General features: G+C 44.5%; 2 protein-coding genes across 3 annotated transcripts; one reads left to right on the top strand and one right to left on the bottom strand.

The window, feature by feature from the left end:
* Positions 1 to 10: 10 nt before the first annotated feature.
* Positions 11 to 4,070, bottom strand: LOC123094532 (protein cappuccino). Its single transcript, XM_044516516.1, has 5 exons — positions 3,521 to 4,070; positions 2,790 to 2,973; positions 660 to 2,712; positions 528 to 570; positions 11 to 297 (listed from the first exon to the last, which is right to left on the bottom strand). The coding sequence occupies exons 1-3, from the start codon at positions 3,835 to 3,837 to the stop codon at positions 2,326 to 2,328; spliced, it is 888 nt and encodes a 295-aa protein (XP_044372451.1). The 5' UTR covers positions 3,838 to 4,070; the 3' UTR covers positions 11 to 297; positions 528 to 570; positions 660 to 2,325.
* Positions 4,071 to 4,533: 463 nt separating this feature from the next.
* Positions 4,534 to 10,822, top strand: LOC123091208 (putative protease Do-like 14). 2 transcript variants are annotated; one of them, XM_044512642.1, is made up of 9 exons: positions 4,534 to 4,819; positions 5,853 to 6,035; positions 6,124 to 6,248; positions 7,574 to 7,785; positions 7,935 to 8,016; positions 8,723 to 8,865; positions 9,614 to 9,734; positions 10,065 to 10,168; positions 10,400 to 10,822. In XM_044512642.1, exons 1-8 carry the CDS (start codon positions 4,627 to 4,629, stop codon positions 10,125 to 10,127), a joined length of 1,122 nt encoding a protein of 373 aa, XP_044368577.1. In that variant the 5' UTR covers positions 4,534 to 4,626; the 3' UTR covers positions 10,128 to 10,168; positions 10,400 to 10,822. The 2 variants fall into 2 exon arrangements, with proteins under 2 accessions (XP_044368577.1, XP_044368576.1); XM_044512641.1 differs by having other exon boundaries at positions 4,535 to 4,819; positions 10,076 to 10,168.
* The last annotated feature ends 8,711 nt before the right edge of the window (positions 10,823 to 19,533 follow it).

Here is a 19,533-nt window from a genome sequence, read left to right as displayed (position 1 = left end):
TGACAAAACAGTTGAACATTGCTTGAGTCTTTCCAAGGAAGCATTAACCAAACATAGAACTAAATAAGACGCCCGGCAAACAAGCCGTTAGTTTTAATCTTGGCGTCGACGATCAACAAACTAATGGCGCATAACACCATGACATCGACACTCAAACATTACACCAGTCTTTTTAAGAAAACATTAACCAAACAAGAGACAATGCAAATAAGCCATTAGTTTTGATCTTGACGATGATAAGTTGGAACTTCAATAGAAAGGAGCGACAAATCCATCTGCGTCAACAATCTTCAGCCACTGTATGAAAAAATGGAAACAAAGCATATGGTAAATATTTCCGCATGAATGCAAATGATGATGAGATGAAGATGGCATGCTCATGACAGTAAGAGTTGCATTATGATTCACTATTATAGGCTATAACTTCTGTAATCCAACAACTATACATGTTCAGTAAAATCAAGTACATTGCCAATAGGAACATGAACAAGCTATAAAAGACTAAACTGTAAGTAGAGAATGCATACGAGTAGGTTGCACATGCAGCAGTCACCACGACACGGCATAGTCCTGGAATAAAATGTATGTAAGATATAATGTTGATCCTCCGTTAACAGGAAGGAAAAAAGAATAGTAACATGCAGATGTCAATATCCCACCGTGACTAATTGTGATGCCTATTTTGAGCCCTATGCCAAATATGCTCGACCAGAATATTTTTAAGTTGGTTATGTTGTGGACGAGCACGGATGGTAGCTTTCCTACGCAGTACATCAGCAAAACAAAGATTACCACCAACATTCACTTCAGAGGGTAGATCAAATGAAGCCCCTGGAATCTCATTCAAGTCAATATGAACGTTAACTTGCTCTCTCTCATCTTCGACTATCATATTGTGGAGAATCACACATGCTCGCATGATCCTTCCAACACTCTTTCTCTGCCATAGTCGTGCAGGCCGGCGAACAATGGTAAAGCGGGACTGCAATACCCCAAAAGCACGCTCCACATCTTTCCTTGCCCCTTCTTGGTACTTGGCAAATAACTTATGTTTATCTGTTTGGGGAAGTGGTATGGTCTTCATGAAGGCAGCCCACTCTGGGTATATACCATCAGCAAGGTAGTAACCCGTGCTATACTCATTTCCATTGACTGAAAACTGAACTTGAGGGGCTTCTCCTTTCAAGGCATCAAAAAACAGTGGGGACTGGTTGAGCACATTAAGGTCATTGTTTGACCCAGCAATTCCAAAGAAAGCATGGCAAATACGAAGGTCCTGGGAAGCAACGGCTTCTAGGATCATTGTAGGCACTCCATAATCACCACGGGTGAATTGCCCCCTCCATGCTAAAGGACACTTATCCCATCACCAGTGCATGCAATCAATACTTCCTAACATTCCAGGAAAACCACGAGACTCATTAACCTGAAGCAAGTGCTCAATATCCTCTCTTGTGGGGCGTCGCAAGTATTCCCCGTCAAACACCGCAATCACACCCCGTGCAAACTTGTCCATACACTCTAATGCAGTGGACTTCCCAATCTTCAAGTACTCATCAAGGGCATCTGCAGGGGTGCCATACGCTAGCATGCGCATGGCTGCAGTACACTTCTGCAATGGTGAGAGGCCTATTCGGCCAGAACAATCTGCCCTATAAGTGAAATAGGGAGACCACTGACCAAGGGCATTCACAATGCGTAGGAAGAGGTGTTTATTCATGCGAAATCTTGTACGAAACATACTCTCGTCGTAGAGTGGATCAGCAGCAAAATAGTCCTCCACCAAACGTTCATGAGCACCTCCATGATCCCTTCGAATGATCTTCCTTGGACCACTTTGTCGCTGAGATGATCCAGCTGAAATCCTAGCCTTGATCTTCATCATGAGTCGCTCGGCAAAGGAGTCCAAGACGGTTTGCTCAGCAACATACTCTTCCATGATTTTGGATGGGGCTAGTTCATCAGAGTCATCTGAGTATGATGATGAATCTGACATGGTGGGTGAGGAAGATTGGTTTGTAGGCTGAGCAGGAAGATGAGAGGTATGGGAAGGAAGATGGGTTTGGGTGGATGAGTCTAAACCTGAGATGGGGCATTATATAGATGTCTCAAGTGTCCTGAGTGTATAATTATGGTTGCATGGTTATCTGGAATGCACTGTAGTTAAGTGTAATTTGACTATTGACTACATGATTTTTTGCACTTCTACATGGTTATCTGGAATGCATTGTAGTTAAGTGTAATTTGACTATTGACTACATGATTTTTTGCACTTCTACATGGTTATCTGAAATACACTATAGTTAAGTGTAATTTGACTATTGACTACATCTTCTTGTCCGGCTCCACATCTTCTAGGCGTTCCAAATATGCATCCCATTTTGGTTGCTCTTTTAGAACTACCCAACAATGCTCAAACATAAATGGACCGTCTCCTGGGTGATCTGCCTCATAAGTTTGCATTGCCCTCTTCTTTAAATCTGCATCAGATTCACCACTAGCATACAGTGCACTAGCTTCCTTGTAACTCCCACAAAACCATGCAACCCTTTTCTTAATTCTCCCAAAGCGATCCTTCACTTGCTTGACTAGCCTTTCCCTGTTTTTGGGAGTGGTACTATTGTAGACAGCAGCAACTTCGTTCCAGTATTGGTCGTTCTTCTTGTAATTTGATTGGATTGGATCGTTTGAATTATTCAACCAAGCACCAACCTACAATATTACCAAAAGAGGTTTATTCTTCTCCTAGTAATGTAACACATGGAGACCAACATGGAAAAAAAGCTTACCAATCTAAGATCTTCCTCTTTTGTCCACAGCAAGCGCTTTTCAGTCCTTGCACACTCGCCACCATTGGTGGCATCTCCTTTCTTGATTTGTTGCGATGAAGTCCCATTGCTCACAGCTTGGGAAAGGCTTGGCATGTTCTTAAAAAAACCAAGGAACCCACCAGGTGGGTGAGAATCCACTCCCCTACCGAGACAACACTAGATGATCAAACAATCGACTTCATATAACAACAGGGTTTAACAAAAAAAAAGACATCACATTTAAGCAAAGAACATTTCATTTGTAATTTTTAAGATTGACTAGGCAGTATTCTAATCTACCGAAATATAAGAAAGGATTTCTTATTACTAGTTAAGTACAGTACAAAGGCCGTCAAGGAGAGACTAAATGTTCAGAGTTTCAAATAAGATGGATACACTTATTTGCTTTCTGTTTCTGTCATAACCATTTTTAAATTACAACAACTGAGCATCATATCATATACATGTGGATTCATATCATACAGAAACACATAGCTGCATATCATGCAAATATTTGACAGTTTGACACCAACAAAGACCATCTGCATGTTCAGAGTTCAGAAAAACAGAAAAACAAATGTATCACATAGCAGGCTAGCATTGCATGACAGTACTAACTAAACCAGATATGTGTAAACAGGTGAACAAATGTATCAAATAGAAGGCTATCATAGCAAGACTGTACTAGTAAACAGGGGGAGAACACATACCATGCTTCTGGATTCAGATCATCAACATTCGTGTACCACAAAGGGCCTTGCGTCTGGGGCAGCCAGCATGGTGCAGAGGCCGCCGCTGCCTTTGGTGGCCGTGGGGGGATCGAGGCACCTGGTCCGGGCTGGCGTGGCGGCGGGACGAGGTGTGGCGCCGACGGCGGCGGGACGAGGTGCGGCGCCGACGGGGGCGGGACGAGGTGTGGCGCCGACGGCGGGACGAGATGCGGCATCAACGGCGGAACGAATTGAGGCAGCGACGGCGGGACGACCTGAGGCGCCGGCGCACGCGTCCTTTTGGACTGCTGGCCCATCTCCTTGATGCAGCGCCGGCGGCTGTTCTAGGGTTTGGGGTGGTGGCGATTTGGGGGAAGCTGGAGACTTTAGAGCTTCGATTTGGCGCGCACCAAGCGATTTGGAGCGAGGGAAAGATGGATTTCGCGCGCGGAGGTGGAAGGAGAAGCGCACGAGGCAAGGGAGACGCACGGGATTGGAAGCGGCGGCGCTAGCGCTCGCATCGGGCTGCAAGCGGGCGGAAGGCTCTCGTGTTCTGTATCTTAGCCCGGCGCTTCACGAAGAGCTGGCTCCTTCTCTCTCCTTTCTTTTTTTCTCTCCAGCTCAGATTTTTGCTGACGTGGACTCCGTTGCAGCCTGCTGAATAGGACTATTGTACTTTCTCTAAGAAGGATAGGTGGAGCAGGGACAAGGGTGGTTGGTCGATAAATAGATTAGACTAGGAGACCCGCTATGCAAGGAGAGAAATAATCGAAATAGCTTGATTGAGGAAGGCGGTGGACACACCAACATGGTTAGAAACTACACACAACACCTTTTAATCAAATGTCACTATATCTTTTTTTTGTCGTGACAACGCAATATTACGCTCCCGGTGCAACGCACGGGCAATTTCCTAGTTCCTCTGAAATTCTTTGAAACCAAATGAGGCCTAAGCGGCGCAGAAAGTCCTCCAGCTTCCAGCCCAAGCTGATACGGCAACCTGTACGGCCCACCATCCTAGAGCAGACAGACCACGCTACATTTCTTCTCCCACAATATTTTTTCTTTTCTCCCAAGTCCAAAGCGATCCTCCCGCACACTCGAGAATGTTCCGCAACCCGCGCCGCGCCGCCCTGCTCCTCGCCGCCGGCGCCGCCGCAGCGGGTGCCGGGCGCCTCCACGACCGCGGCGAATCCGCCACGGTCGTCACCGTGTCTGCCTCCGCGCCGCTCCGCCATCTCCTGTCCACCGCCGCCACGGGGCTCATCTCCAGCAACCCCCTCCTCGCGCCGTGGCAAGGTTCGGTTTGCTGTCGCGTCATCTGCTTGCCTGGGCTAGTTTACGGTTATCACCTAGCATGTTTGAACAGGGTGTCATTAATTCGCGATTATTGGTAACCAGTAGTACTATATCGAATGCTTTGTGGACTGTGGTGCCAACTACCAATGGCTATTAGTTTAAGCTAGCTATTTTTGCAACACAGAACACTTGTTGGAATAATGACACTAGATCATCCTTGCTGATGGTTATTAGTTTCCCCAAATTGGCACTAAAGTCTGCTGCTGAGGAGACAGAGGAAGGGATGTTCATTATGCGGTGGAGACATATGAGGAGGTGGAGACAGAGTTTGAGAGGTTTTAATTTTGATGCATAAAACTAAACGAAATGCAAAAAGCAAAATATATGATTAATTAGCTCTAAATGCAATGAATATAATCATAACGCAGTAAGCAATAGCAAGGAAAGTTCCAAAAAAATTATAGTCGTTCAGATTTTATGGATGGTTAAGGTGATTAGTATCCAAGCGCAACTTGTAGTATTGTTTGTAGAGTGTCGATATAGAATTGCAAATGTAGAATTTCAAATGGCAAAACATATTTATGTATTCTGCTAAAAAATAATTTACTGTTGAAGTTCTTTGCTGGGAAAAGTGTAAGAACATTTCTTGGAAAATGAATTCTGTCTTGGGGCACAACTGTTCTCAAATGATGTGATTGCGGTTTAGCTTCTTTTCTTATATGTTGTCTTAGGGCAGTAAATCCCTTCTTTGTCTGCGGTCATATATCTTTTCCATTTCTACCTTATTACGTGATGATTTCTTGAGAGTACGTAGTAAATGCTATTAATGGATTGCAACTGTTCTGGGCGAGTAGTTTAGCTGGATTCAATGATGTTATATATTAATAAACATAGTTGGAGACCAGTTTGGTGGAGGCCTGCATCTGGACATTAGAACACTATTTGTAAGCACATATATGTCACAGAAATGCTGTGTGTGTTACACTTTGTTTCCCCCAATAATGCCTCATTGTATACAAATTTTTGTGTACAGGGGGTTTCCCTATACTAAACTCTTTTGCATCTGCATCGGTTCCACCCACAAACCCGATCAACCATGCCTCTGGTGGAAACTCTGATGATTCGAGATGTTGCCCAGGATGTCTAGGCAGAAACTCAATTGCCAATGCCGCAGCTGCAGTTGGTCCTGCTGTGGTGAATATTTCTTGTATGCAAGGTGGGAATGTAGCTGCAACGGAAATTGTTAAAACTTATGACCAGTTTCACTAGCTATATGTTGTAAACTTGTGCAATTATTTCTGTAGAAAATGGATGGTTGCGAGAGAAGAGCCTTGGATCAGGGACTATAATAGATCCAGATGGGACCATATTGACATGTGCCCATCTTGTTACAGATTTTCAAAGCACAAAACCAGGTCTAAAGGGGAAGGTTAGTAACTTGGCACTACCAGTACTTTTTGTGTTCATCTTGTGTTATCCATTACGGCTGACATTGCTAATACTGTACAATGCTTATCATTGACAAATGAAACTAGTATTATGATACATGGATATGACTTGTTGAAGTTCTTAAAACACTGGAAAGTCAAAACTCTAACCTGGAGCACCTGTTCCTGGGTGTAAAGGAAATAATAAATCAAAATGCTTTATGGATGTAAATGTATTCTTATGTGCTTACAAACTTTATTTGGGGGGCCGGGGGGGGGGGGGGATTAATTACGCACCCTATTAAAAAACGATTTAGTGGTACTAATGTTTTGTCTCCTTTTTTATGGCTTGGAAAAAATTAGCGTGCAAAACTATTCATTTTTTATACAAATTTGCAGGCTTATCAAAGACTCAAAATATGTGTGACTTTTTATAATTCCAAGTATTTCTTTAGAATTTACTGTTCATAAAGGGAGCCATTTCCCCTCACTCTTAGAGTATCTCTGAATTTGGAGCAGCGTTGAGCTATCAGTATAGATGTGTATATTATATGTTGGTTATGATGCTTGATAAATCTCGAATGCTAGTATTGAGGTTACTATCACTTACTATACGTCTATACCTCCATAGACAGTTGGTGTTGACTGTTGAGGTTGATGTGTATAAAGTATAAACAATGCTTCTCTACCTTCATCACAGTTAGGTGAGACCATCTCTTTGTAATTGGTAAAGATTCACATAAATGAATTGCATATCATTGTTAGTCATAGCACCTTTTTTTCTCATTCTGTACATCGGAAGAAGAAAAATTGACATGAGAAACTTCTCTAATCTCGCAAAGTGGAAGCTTTTGAATCAACTCATATTCATTGTTTCTAGCCGCATCACTTTCTTTACAGAATAGGACAGATGCGTTGTGACCAATTATAACAGAATTGAAGTTAGAATATGTCTCTTGATTATACATTGATGAATGGACTGTCCTTGGTCCTTTATCATTCTTTCAAGTTATGGAACACTAGAACAGTAAATAACAGTCGATAACCCTATAAAAATGGACAGTAGTCTATAACCTAAGTACCAAGGTTGAAGTTCTGGAATTTTATAGGGTCAAATTTGACCCAAGCCATAGTAGTATACAATTCAGTGTTTTTCCTAACAAATTACCACATCGTAGCTCTGCTTAAGATAGATTTTTTACTTACACTTCTATCCTCTTCCTTATGCTGCTAAAATGTTGTGCCAGCATCTTGGTTCATCCAGTTAAATAGTATAGATATTTGTTTGCTTCCTCAATCTTGCCTAAAAATGGGTCAATTATAACAGGTTAGTGTGAGTTTACAAGATGGTCGTGAATTTGAAGGCGTAGTTCTCAATTTTGACCACCACTCAGATATCGCTGTTCTGAAGATCAAGTCCAAGACACCTTTACCAGCTGCAAGACTTGGATCCTCATGTAAGCTTCGACCAGGTGACTGGGTTGTTGCTTTGGGCTGCCCACTTTCTCTTCAGAATACAGTTACAGCTGGCATTGTAAGGTTAAGATTTCCCTAAAACTGACCCTTTTTTGCTTTAGTTTTATCTCATCCCCTGGCCATCTTTAACATTACTGGTCCACTTTTGATCCCCAAACTTGCTCTTTATTTTGCTGACTTCAATGTTCCACTTTCACCCCATTTTCCTGTAGTTGTGTTGACCGGAAAAGTAGTGATCTGGGTCTTGGAGGAATACGAAGGGAGTATCTGCAAACAGATTGTGCCATCAATATCGTAAGACCTTTGACCTCATCTTCCTGGACATGATTTTAGCGCACATCCTTCGTGCACTTGGATATTCTGATCTGTTTGGTAATTATTATGTCATTTTACTAGGTCTTGTTACCAGCCATCACACTCTTTTTTCTTCTTCTGTGAACATGCGGAGATATGAAAAAAATAATGATTGGAAACACTATCACTGAATGTATAAATGTATTTGAATTTGTGTTGGGACAATATAGCTTTAAAAATCATGAATTGAGAAAGATATTCCTAACTGCACCCTATCAGAATGAGGACCATGCACCAAACAGTTTTGAGGAAAACATTAGAAATTACAGTAGCAAATCTGAAAAAAGATAGTAGCAGCTTAAGCTATTTACCTACTGTGCACCTTCCTGTTGCAACGTTCAACTTTCTATTCTGATCCATTTGTCACTCGGGTGGTGACTATAGATGTCAGTATCGATTAATTTTTACCTGCTTTCTACTATTACGGAATTAAATTTTGTGTACCTGCTTTCTTCTTGGACTAATATTGAAGAACAGGGCAACCTTTGTTTTTGTTTTTTAAGTTTTTCCTTGGTTCATCTATTTTGTTTTTGCCAATGTAGCCTCATACATATGTAATGCAAACATATGTGGTTTGTTTCCTTGGTGCTTTTGGTTCGGTCTCAGTTTCTCTAGGACAAACTGTGGACGCATTTGCATGCTGCAGGGTAACTCTGGAGGTCCTCTTGTGAACCTCGATGGCGAGATCATTGGAGTTAATGTGATGAAACTTAGGGATGCTGATGGTTTGAGCTTTTCAGTACCGATTGACTATGTCGTGAAAATAGTGGAGCACTTCAAGAAAAATGGGTATGCCTTTAGTTGTATGACTCAGGTTGCATTTAACTATTGCACTGTCTTGTATTTCACCTTGCCTTCCGAAATTTCTTTATTTAACTTTAGGCTATTATCTACACTTTTGGAATGATGTTAGAACATGCATTGTATGAGGTAAGTGAAAGTCGTATGATGATGGTGTTTCCGCTTTGTATACAAGAAGTTAGTTTATAGGTAGTCAGTCTGCATTTACCTTCTGTAAGTAGATTCTTTTGGATTACTTAAATGTTACCACACGCATACCACCACCAAGTATAATGTTCAAGATGAAGCGTGCACACTGATACAGCGAAGTATGAGAACATACATGGCCATGCAATTACCTCCAATCTTTTTGTCTCTGTTGCAATATGCCAATGCTAGTGATACACTTGCTTCCTATTTTGTAGATATCTTATACTATAATTTACTCATGTGGGAATCATCTTCTGTTCACGTTATTTATCATTTTGTGACAACTCAACTATTTGATGCCAAAACCATATTCAAATTATCGCCCATACTTGTCACATGGTAACTTGTCCTGGTTTAGTCCACTATAGGCGTAACTTAGATTGAGATACTGAAAGGTCACTTGATAAAAATGCGATTAATCGAGTTATCTAACTCTTATTTGTTTTGTTCTACCACTCGAGTAACCCGATTAGTGATGAATGAACATCAGTATTACACAAATTTAACTGAAATCCAGCATGATATTACTTTCTATTGTGCAATGCAGGAGAGTTGTACGCCTGTGGCTTGGTTTGAAGATGCTTGATCTTAATCCAATGGTCATTGCGCAACTTAAAGAAAGATCAAGTTCTTTCCCAGATGTAAGCAAAGGTGTGCTTGTTCCAATGGTAAGCTATTCATAATTCGTCTTGTGCCGTGATGAGACGTTCTGCAGCCCAGAAGACTCACTCTTAAGTTTCTGACTGCTGTGCTCAAATTAAATTTGTTGTACAGTTCTATTTGTCACAGTTCATTGCTTTTTTTCATATATTTCCTGCTCTTTCTGACCTATTATTTATTTCTTGTAATTGTGACTTTGTGGTGTGCTTGAATTAAACTTGTTGTACAATTCTAATTATCACAGTTCAATGCCTTTCTTTCTTATATCTCCTGTGTTTCTGACTTATTATTTATTCTGATTATAGTTAAGCCATGCTAAGTTGCTGATACTAGATTAGTGGATTACCAGGTTACACCAGGCTCGCCAGCCGAACGTGCAGGATTTGCTCCTGGGGACGTAGTCACTGAATTTGATGGTAAACCAGTGGAAACGATCAAAGAGGTAACTAGGGTAATCTCTGGTTATGTGGAGGTTTCTTAAATTTCTATCACTTGCAATATTCCTTATTTTGAAAGAAGTAATTATGTCATGTTACATCGTGATATGGAATTAAGCCTGATGCTAGAATAGTGGCCTCTGGTGCCTGTTGTCTAACATGGTTCATGCGCTTCTGGAGTTTTTCTTTTTGAGGGATATTTGTGCAGACAAGTTAATAGAGAATACACATTGCAGATTATTGGTATCATGGGCGACAAGGTTGGAGTGCCATTTAAAGTTCTTGTTAAAAGGGCGAACAATGTACCTGTGACTTTGACAGTTACGCCGGAGGAAGCAGATGCCAGCAGATGACCCACGATTATCTGCTCGAGGTTAATGAGCTCAGAGGAGAATTTTGCAGTACAAATATAGTTTTCCTTAAAATTTATTTTATGCGGCCCATGGACATTCTGTTGAGTTTGATGTAAGCATGGGTAATGGATATTGTCCTTACTCATAAGGGAAAGAAAAACTTACCAATAGATATGGTTGTGCAGTGTTTGACTTGACAAAATGTGAAACTCATCGAAGGATGTGGATGTGGAGTTTTGTAATCTGTCAATACTTATGAACAAAATAGACAAGAGTAACAGTAAGGTATGCCTGCATCTTTTGATAGACTCAGAAGCATGGTAAAGGTGGGCAAGAGACTGAAACAGCAGAGTCGTCGAATAATTTTTACATTCTGCACTGGCACTGCCAAAACCTTAAATGGATGCATGATTCGCATATCTGTCTGGAAGCAATGTTCTTTTTCTTTAGTGGAATTTGGAAGCAATGTTCTATCTGTATTTGGAAGGTTTGATTTGCCTGCTGCAAAATCAGGTTGGTACCTGGCGTCCGCCTTGCGTGGCACCCTAAAACCTAGGTCCATTTCTATTGGTTGTTAGAGGCAGCATCTCATAACTTTTGGTTGAAATGTCCCTCTCATGCTTCATCATGGGGGAGGGGGGGGGGGGGGGGGGGGGGGGGTGTTATTTGTGGTAGATGTACGCTTTTGTCTACCTGTATTTGCATGGTATGGTGCGCCAATACTGGAATATGTTTGAGTCTCTGATTTTTTATTTTTTTTTGCATCGTGAAGTCTCTGAACTAAAGTATTACAAAATCCTGCTGTGTATGGTAATCATGTACGTAGTTCTATTGCAGAGTATTGCTCACCTTGTGTGACCCGATTAATTTGTACTGCATTTTATACATGTAGCTGTGAGGTCAACAACGAAACAAAAATGTAATTTGCCAGAAAAAAACTTCCGAAAGAAGAAACCCTTTTTCTTTTGTTGAGCTGACTTGTAGGTTTATGATTGACAGGGCAATCATTTAGAGAAATACTCCTTTATGCATCTGAGGCGACAATGACACTCTTTTTTTTTGTTATAGTTCTCCTTTGGGTGTGGGGGGCATTAAGAAACAGTCATGTCCGTGGCTCCCCGTTTCTAAATAAATAAATATGTCTATAAATGGGATGAAATGCAAGATTTGCATCGTCTGTCCATAATTTAATGCTTTGGAAGAGCCCAAGTGGTTGTGTCATGTCAACTTGTGTAGTACAGGTGTCCATGATCATTTCTCATTAAGCTTGTGTTGTGGATTGGCCATGTGTAATCTGGTCGAAGTAACATGCAGATTCTTTTGAGCACAAGATTCCGAACCATGCTTGGGACTTGGGAGCGTAGGAACTCTGTCCAAATCATGTGTTCGTGAAACGTGCAGTTTCATAGTACTATTTCTGTAAATTTACATCTCATCCATCCATCTTAGCTGCGTTGTGACATTTTTTGCAGGGGAAAACTACACTTGTGGTCATCCAAGTCTCTGGCGTGTAACACTTTCGTACTGCAACTCGAGAAACACTATATACGGTCTTTATACATGAAAATATATAACATCTATGGTCCTTCCTACGGGCCCCTCGACGGTCGGTCACTTTGGTGTCGTGGTGTGGTGCTGCCCTTTTACGGGAAACCCCATAGCTTTCTTCAAGAAAGACTGCGCTCCATCGTGGCGCCTTGCGCCCTTGGGCCCATAAGTCACACTGCAGCCTTATTCAATAAGCCAGCCGCCTCCAGTGCACCACTTCAAGCCAACCACCTCCACTCCACCACTCCTCTTTGTCCGTCTAAAGTCACCCATCTCGCTCAAATCCCTGACCCTCGCTAATCAATCTCCCAGCCGCCTCTAGTGCATCACTTCAAGCCAATCGCCTCTACTCCACCACTCCTCTTTGTCCGTCTAAAATCACCCATCTCGCCCAAATCCCTAACCCTCGCTAATCAATCTCCCAGCCGTCACCGTCCAATCTCCAAGCCACAATGGAGATCACCGCTTCACTGGCACTAATCCTCGTTCACGTGGCCGCTGGCGGTGCGGAGAAGCTCGCCCGGCTGCGCGAGATATGCTCGTGGTTCCCTGACCCGACGATGCTCTACGAGGAGGCGATCGACATCGTCGGTTGTCTCGCGGACGAGGAGAAGGCCAGCATGCGCCCGAACCACGCTCTTCCCGTGGAGTACCTCTACTGGGAGATGATGGAGGCGGAGAGTGATGACCCGGTTGTAGAGGTACCGCTGGAGGGCCTACAAGTCTAGCCTGTATGCCGATGGAGCGAGTCATGGCGCTGCTCAGGGCGGCCACAACGTTGACGATGGTGTTGGCCATGGCACGACTTTGGACATGGCTGGTCATGGCGATGCGCCATGCGTCATCGCTCTCCCTGCTGCCTCGTCAGTCAATCTGCATAGGAGGAGGCTGCATGCGAAGGAGGTGGTCCTGCCTCGTCGCTCTCCCCGCTTCTCCCGCCGCTCTCTGAGGAATGCACGCTCCACCGGCGCACAATAGAGGTGTATCCAATCTTCAAGCCTCAATGTTAATGTAGTTAGATAGTCTTTCATAGATATCTTATCTAGAAAATTTATGTGTAGGGTTTAGTAGACCCCAATGTTAATGTACTTAGAAAGAAAGCATTGAATTTTTTTCATTTTTATATTATTAGTATTGTTAATGTACTGAATTTTGTCATGTGGCCCTGACAAACACATAGCAAGCATGCATAAGTACTTGCATGGAATGAGAAAGACATGACAATTCTCCTAATTTTGTCAACTTACTAATGTTTTCATCTTTTTTCGAAGAACAAATATCCTACATTTGTCATGTGCCCCTTGCAATTTGCTACATTTGCCATCTATGTTAAAGATCAAATCTTATAATTGTTTCATGTGTCAATTAAAAAAATTGAAAAACCTTTCATGTTTTTATTGGTAGAAAAATCCTAAATTGACATGTGTTGTTATTTGTATATTTAGACCATGGCAATTTTGGGAATGTTTTACACTTCTTTCACATGACAATTTTACATCTGTTTTACAATCGTGGGAATTTGTCACATGGCAATTTCATTCTGGTTATTTTTTAAACATGGCAAAGCTATATCTATTTTTTTTGCATATATGTGCACATTGAAGATCCTTTTTTTATTTGTTGTACAATGTTTTTTCCATGTTATTCTAGAAAATATGGCATATTCTTTAACTTGGTATTACTTGTACATGGGAGAATAAAGAGAAAATAGATAAAACATTACAAAGAGAACAGATGAAACTTATATAGTTAGTTCTTACTTGATACCTGCATTGCTTTACAGATGGAAGTACAAAGAAGTGCAAAATGGATTGTAGAAGTGGAAGAGCCTGCAAGCTGATCTATGTAGTAGTAAGAGATGGTGCAAGTTGATGTTTAGACCCGATGTATGTTAGGACCTGATGCATGCTTCATGTATTATGCTTGCCCCAAGATCAATATCATGCATGATGGTTCTGTCTTTGCTCAATCCAGCATCTTTCACCAAATTAATGTGACCATTCTTCTAAATTTGCTTGTGATATTACTAGATATCTTCTTTCTACACCTGCTGATATTGTAGATATCTTCCCTGCTTGTGTATCCTATTTTTATATAAAAAATACAAAGAATTATTTTCCAACAGAAGGGGAGCCTTGGTGCAACGGTAAAGCTGTTGCCTTGTGACATGCGGAAATGTAGGGAAATGATGCATACAATAGACCCAAAATGATCGGACCCTTCCCCGGGCCGTGCGCAAGATGGGGTTACGCGCATCAGGCTGCCCCTTATAATTATTTCCCAACAATAATTCAAACAAACAAAAAATAAGAAACATTCATTCAAACAAACAACTAAAATTCCATTCAAAAAATAATTCAAAACATTCCACAATTCATTCAAACATCACAAGTTTCATTCAAATTTTAGGATGTTTACACTGTTTTCAACGAAACTCATTCGAGAAAAACCCTAACTACTCCTTCTCGCTCCCGCTCCCACAGAGGTCAATGAATCTGTTGTCACTGTCATCTGCGTCGTCGTCATCGCTAAAGTAGCTAAAAAATCTGTCCTCGTTCGCGGTCTCCTGCGCCAGCGTCTCCACCGACTCCCTCAACGCCCTCATGTACCCTGGCTCATCCGTCGGGTCTGCCGGGTCCATGAACTCCGGTTGTGAAATCCAACCCGGCACCATTGTCAAGTCACGGATCGCGCAGATGAATCCCGCATGTCTGCGGGGCCGCCCGCCTTCTTCATTGCTGCTAGCTTCGGCGGAAGCTGGGCATGTGGGGAGGCACCTGCAAGCACGATTGGGAGGGGGGGCTGCACGTGTGCGACGGCCGACAGACGACACAACACGCGCCGCTTGGACGAACGGGGACGCAGAGGTGCGGGGAGTGCAAGGGGTGCATCGCCGAGGATGGCCTTACATCGGTACTCGCGAAGGACGGCGTAGACAGAAACGGCGACGACCTAGGATGTTTGATGGACCACCTGGGTGCATGCATCGTTGCTCAAGGGTGGCGCCGGGGCCCGGCGCCATGTAGCCATCGGCAGTGACATGCCACCTCGTTGCTAAGCGCGCTGACGGTCGCACCACGATGACATACTGGTAGATCGTGACGGTCTCTGGCTAGCTATAACGCTCGACGGCCACGAGCCGACGGGTGCAGCGCCACCCCCGCGGCTGCTTCCGGCGCCGTGGTTGGTTGTCACCCCCAACAGGAAAGAGAGTGGAGCGGGCGACGGCCTAAAAGAAGAGCAGCGGCAAAGGAGTGCGACGGGGAGAGATGCACGTCGGGAGAGGGCGGCCGGGGTGGCTTTTATATCCGCTCGGCAGGGCGGGAGTCGGTGGGCGGCGTAACACCAACATTAATGGCAATGGCACTACACGGTGTAGTGCCTGAGACATGGGCGCTACACATTGTAGCATAGCGCCTACGGGAGAGTGCTCAATCCACACACAAAAAAGTATCGCTCCAAGCTCGTATATTCCGAATCCCCCCCCTTCCCGCGGCTCCCGTGTCATCCCCAGTGAGCGACCCGGGGGCGACTAGGGTTTCCCCCCGCCGCCGCCACCCCTTCCTACATCTCCTTCCCTCGCCGCCACCTGAGGGACGCCTGGCAAGCCCCGGCGGCCGCCGATGAAGGTGGCGGCGAGGCCTCTCGTCGCTTCGTCCCCGCGCGAAGGACCCCGGACACCGGAGCGGCGGCCCCGGACGGCGAGGCGGCGCGACCTCTGCGACAGGCGGCGTGCGCGGGATGTGACAGCCGGCGTCCTCGGCTGCTCGGGCAGCGCGGATCCGGCGGGTGGTGGTCGTGGCGCGGTCTTTCCGCTCCAGATCTGAAGGTTGAGCTGCTCCTCCTCCTCTGCTCACTCTTCCCCTCCGGCTGTGTCCGATCTGCATCTTTTGCTGCCAGTTTCCGGTGCTGGCGGGGTGCCGGTGGCATATCTCGAGTCCGGGGGAAACCCTTGGTCGGATCTCCGACCACGGCGGTGAGGGCGCGTGCGCGCATCGCCTTTTCTCCTTCGAGGCGCCGCTGAGGTCTCCCGTATCCATCCCCGTCCCAGATCCCAGGTGAAAGCCCAAAACTCGTCTCGGGTTGGGCGGTGGCGGCGTCCTGCACGTCGTTCCCTCCTTGGAGGCGCCGCCTTGGGTTTGTCTGGTTCTCCGAGTGAGTGGTGCCGAGGCAGGAGAGCGCTCGTTGGCTGCGAGTCCAAGCAGAGGCTTCCCAAGCTTCGCCCTTGGGTCTTTGCAGCTTGTTTCTTCAATAATCCTCCCAGTGGTTTTCCTTCTGCTCTCGGTGGCCCCGGGCAGGTGGGTGTGCAGCTAGTGGTGTGCCTTCGGCGTGGTGAGGATTGTGAGTTATGCCTGCTCTGGGCTTCGACCGGCACCTGCTCTTGCTCTCGGGTGAGCGCCCAACGACCCGACGGTGCGGCGCATTCGAGTCTAGGCGAGAGGATTGGGGTCTTCTTCGGCGTTGGAAGACAAGTTTCGTGATCCCAATCCCACGATCCGGCTGCGTGCAGTTCTTGCAGGCCTTTGGTTGATCCTTGACGCTACTCTGCTCCCTTGTTCTTGGTGCCGATGTACAGCGGGCTTCGACATTACTTGCAGGTTTTCATGTGTATTTCTATGTGTGCAATAGTGTGCGTTGCGTTGTAAACTGCTCTGTCAGCTCCCTTGTATCTTTCGGTCGCTCTTGCTTGATGGCCTTGTGTAATTCTGGCCGGTTGATGGCTTTGTTAATTCAAAGTCGGGCTCTCCTTGAGCTTTCGTTCCAAAAAAAAGCATAGCGCCTACGGGTTGGGCGCTACGCGAAAGAGTTATTTCTATGAAGTAGTTTCGTCGAGAGTTTATTTAATAAATTACTTTCGTCTTTGGGTTATTTTTGTTCATTTTGTTGCGAGGTTAAAGGACTTGAGCTGTCACTCTGTCTCTCTCTCTGCCAGTACTGCTATGTTGCTCACCTAGGCAGGGGTTTCATGTACAGATGACACATGTAGTCAAGAGCTGGGTTACACAGTCGGGCCTTGTTTCCTTGTGTGGAAGGTCAACGACAAGTAGTACCATCCCTTTGTTGCGAGATTGTTGTCGTCCTTGGTCTTGGTCGTGACAAGTCGCGGCATTACCTCTCAAGAAAAAAAATGACAAGTCGCGCCACCATATTTGACATGCTCCTAATGAGTGCCACACCACTCTTATGTGTACTGCTAGCCGGTTACTGTTGATAGTTAAGTGACATAACAAGACTAAGTACTACTTCTAGCTGCAGTCATAGGTCCTACACTCTATTACTTTACCACGCCATCTTTTTCTTTCGAGAAGCCTCGAGTATTAACATTTTTTTTTCCGAGGAACGTCTAGGATTAATGGTGACACGGCACATCTATCAAGAGTTTCTCAAATCTGTGCGAAGTAATTAAGCTTTGTTTTTACATGAGTCTGAAATAAAGTTGAATTTCAAGAGGTTTTTGTATGGGCCCTTGGCTTGGGCCTCGGCCTCAGCAATTTGTTGCACTAACATCTTCTAGAGCCCATATTTTTTGCCTCATTGAAAAAAAAACAGTGAGTGCCACTTGTTCATGTCAGCTAGCTACAAATGGCGAGGCTTGTGACGTGGAGTGGGGATTAAAAAGGGGTACCAGGTGACTACCAATAAAGCCTAATCGCCTCCCCAAATAGTTTAATCATCTGACAAAGCCGGTTGGGTTGGCTGGCTCCCGGCCGCCCGTCCGTCCGTCCGAGCGGTGCCGTGGGAGCGCACGGTCTCCCTGTCGCCCAGTGTTTTAACAATTCGCTTCCTTTTCCTGATAAGAAAACACACGAAAGCAGCTGGAGCAACAACGACACGGCTGGAAGCAAGCAGGGGGGAAACAAGTAGCCGAGGTGGCCGCGAGAGCTACGGCAGTGACGAGGACGCGTGCCGTGCCGATCCACGACATGAGAAAAGAAAATAAAACCGCAGGCGCACGCGGTGCGGCACCAGCACCAGCCCCGGAACGGAGCTTGTATCCACGCACAACAGAAAGCGGGATCCCGCCGTGCACCCCAGCGTACGCGTCCGCGTGGGTTAGGCGGGCAGACAAAAGGCGTGTTCGTCTCTTAACAATCGTTGGACCGTCCAGCTTTTTAACAATCTTTGGATCGGCCAGCTTTTTCTTAACAGTCTTTGGATCGTCACTTCTTCTCTCTTTCTTTCCTTTGCGGACGGAAAAGGCACGCACAGCCCGCACACGGGGAGGAAAACTACAACGGAACAGGACAAGGGAAAAGGGAAGATGAAAGTGGCCGCGGGTGACGGCAACGGACGACGACGACGGGTGGTGGTGCAGTGCAGCGGTCGGCGTACTACGTACCGCGTGACTGGAATCTATCCGTCTCATCGCCACCCTACTGCTAAAAAGCATGTTCATCTCTCTCTAGATCTCTCGCTTCTTTTTCTTTTGTTGTTTCTTTTTTCTTTTTTTCCCTTTTTCGTTCACTTTTCCTACCGGCTAATTGAGGCTCGTCGAAAATACGAAGAAGGCATTTGGATTTAAGGCAAAGGGTTGATGCCTGGCAAGGTTAGCCATTTGGTATCGACAACAGAACCTAACTAACTAGCAATGATAGCTAATGAACCAACGTGAAAAGGGTAAAAAGAGCAAATGTCTCGAATTATCTATTGGAACAAATGCCAAGGGAGCGTTTGGATCTAAGGCAAAAGCTTTTCTTGGCAACATTAGCCATTTGGTATGGACAAGAGAACTTCTTTTTTTGCGAGACATGGACAAAAATACATAACTAACCATACCATTTAGCATGAGTGATGAGCTATATCAAAAACAAAGAATCTAACTAACAATGCTAGCCAATGTACCAAACATGAAAAAGGAAAAAGAGCAAATGTCCCAGATTATCTATCGAAGTAAATGCCAAGGGAGCATTTGGATCTAATGCAAGAGTTAAACTAGCCTTGCTTGGCAACCTTAGCCATTTGGTATAGACAAGGGATTTTAACTTTTGATGCCAATCCTGCCCCTCTTGCTTGTTCACAGACCTACTTTGCATGTGAATGAGCACAAAGCTTTACTTTGTCTAAACAATGCTAGCTAATGAACCAACCGTGAAAAGGAAAAAAGAGCAAATGTCTCGAATTATCTGTTGGAATAAATGCCAAGGGAGCGTTTGGATCTAAGGCAAGAGCTAAAGTAGCCTTGCTTAGTAATGTTAGCCATTTGGTATGGACAAAAGAACTTTTTTGCAAGAAATGAACAAGAACACCTGATTAACAATACTGTTGAGCATGAGTGATGAGCTATATCAAAAACAAATAACCTAACTAACAATGCTACCTAATGAATCAAACGTGCCCCTAGGGAAAATGTGTGGAATTATCTACCGGAATAAAAGCATTTGAGGAGTCTTTTGAGAACCATTGAATGTGCTCTAAAAAGCATAAGGTTTCTGTCGTGAGGAATCATCGCCATCTTAAAAAGCAACATC

The sequence above is a fragment of the Triticum aestivum genome, chromosome 4B (genome assembly GCF_018294505.1).
Source record: "Triticum aestivum cultivar Chinese Spring chromosome 4B, IWGSC CS RefSeq v2.1, whole genome shotgun sequence".
In the NCBI taxonomy this organism is placed as follows: Eukaryota; Viridiplantae; Streptophyta; class Magnoliopsida; order Poales; family Poaceae; genus Triticum; species Triticum aestivum.
Note: the sequence above shows the minus strand (reverse complement) of the source record. Positions and strands in the feature narration are given on the sequence as shown.

Excerpts from the sequence above, each read along its gene's own strand:
- LOC123094532 (XM_044516516.1), bottom strand. The coding sequence starts at position 3,837 with ATGGGCCAGCAGTCCAAAAGGACGCGTGCGCCGGCGCCTCAGGTCGTC. Across the intron at positions 2,974-3,520 it reads GATCTGAATCCAGAAGCATG|GGGAGTGGATTCTCACCCAC; the intron begins GTATGTGTTCTC and ends TTGTCTCGGTAG. Across the intron at positions 2,713-2,789 it reads AAGAGGAAGATCTTAGATTG|GTTGGTGCTTGGTTGAATAA; the intron begins GTAAGCTTTTTT and ends GTAATATTGTAG.
- LOC123091208 (XM_044512641.1), top strand. The coding sequence starts at position 4,627 with ATGTTCCGCAACCCGCGCCGCGCCGCCCTGCTCCTCGCCGCCGGCGCC. Across the intron at positions 4,820-5,852 it reads CCTCCTCGCGCCGTGGCAAG|GGGGTTTCCCTATACTAAAC; the intron begins GTTCGGTTTGCT and ends TTTTGTGTACAG. Across the intron at positions 6,249-7,573 it reads AACCAGGTCTAAAGGGGAAG|GTTAGTGTGAGTTTACAAGA; the intron begins GTTAGTAACTTG and ends CAATTATAACAG.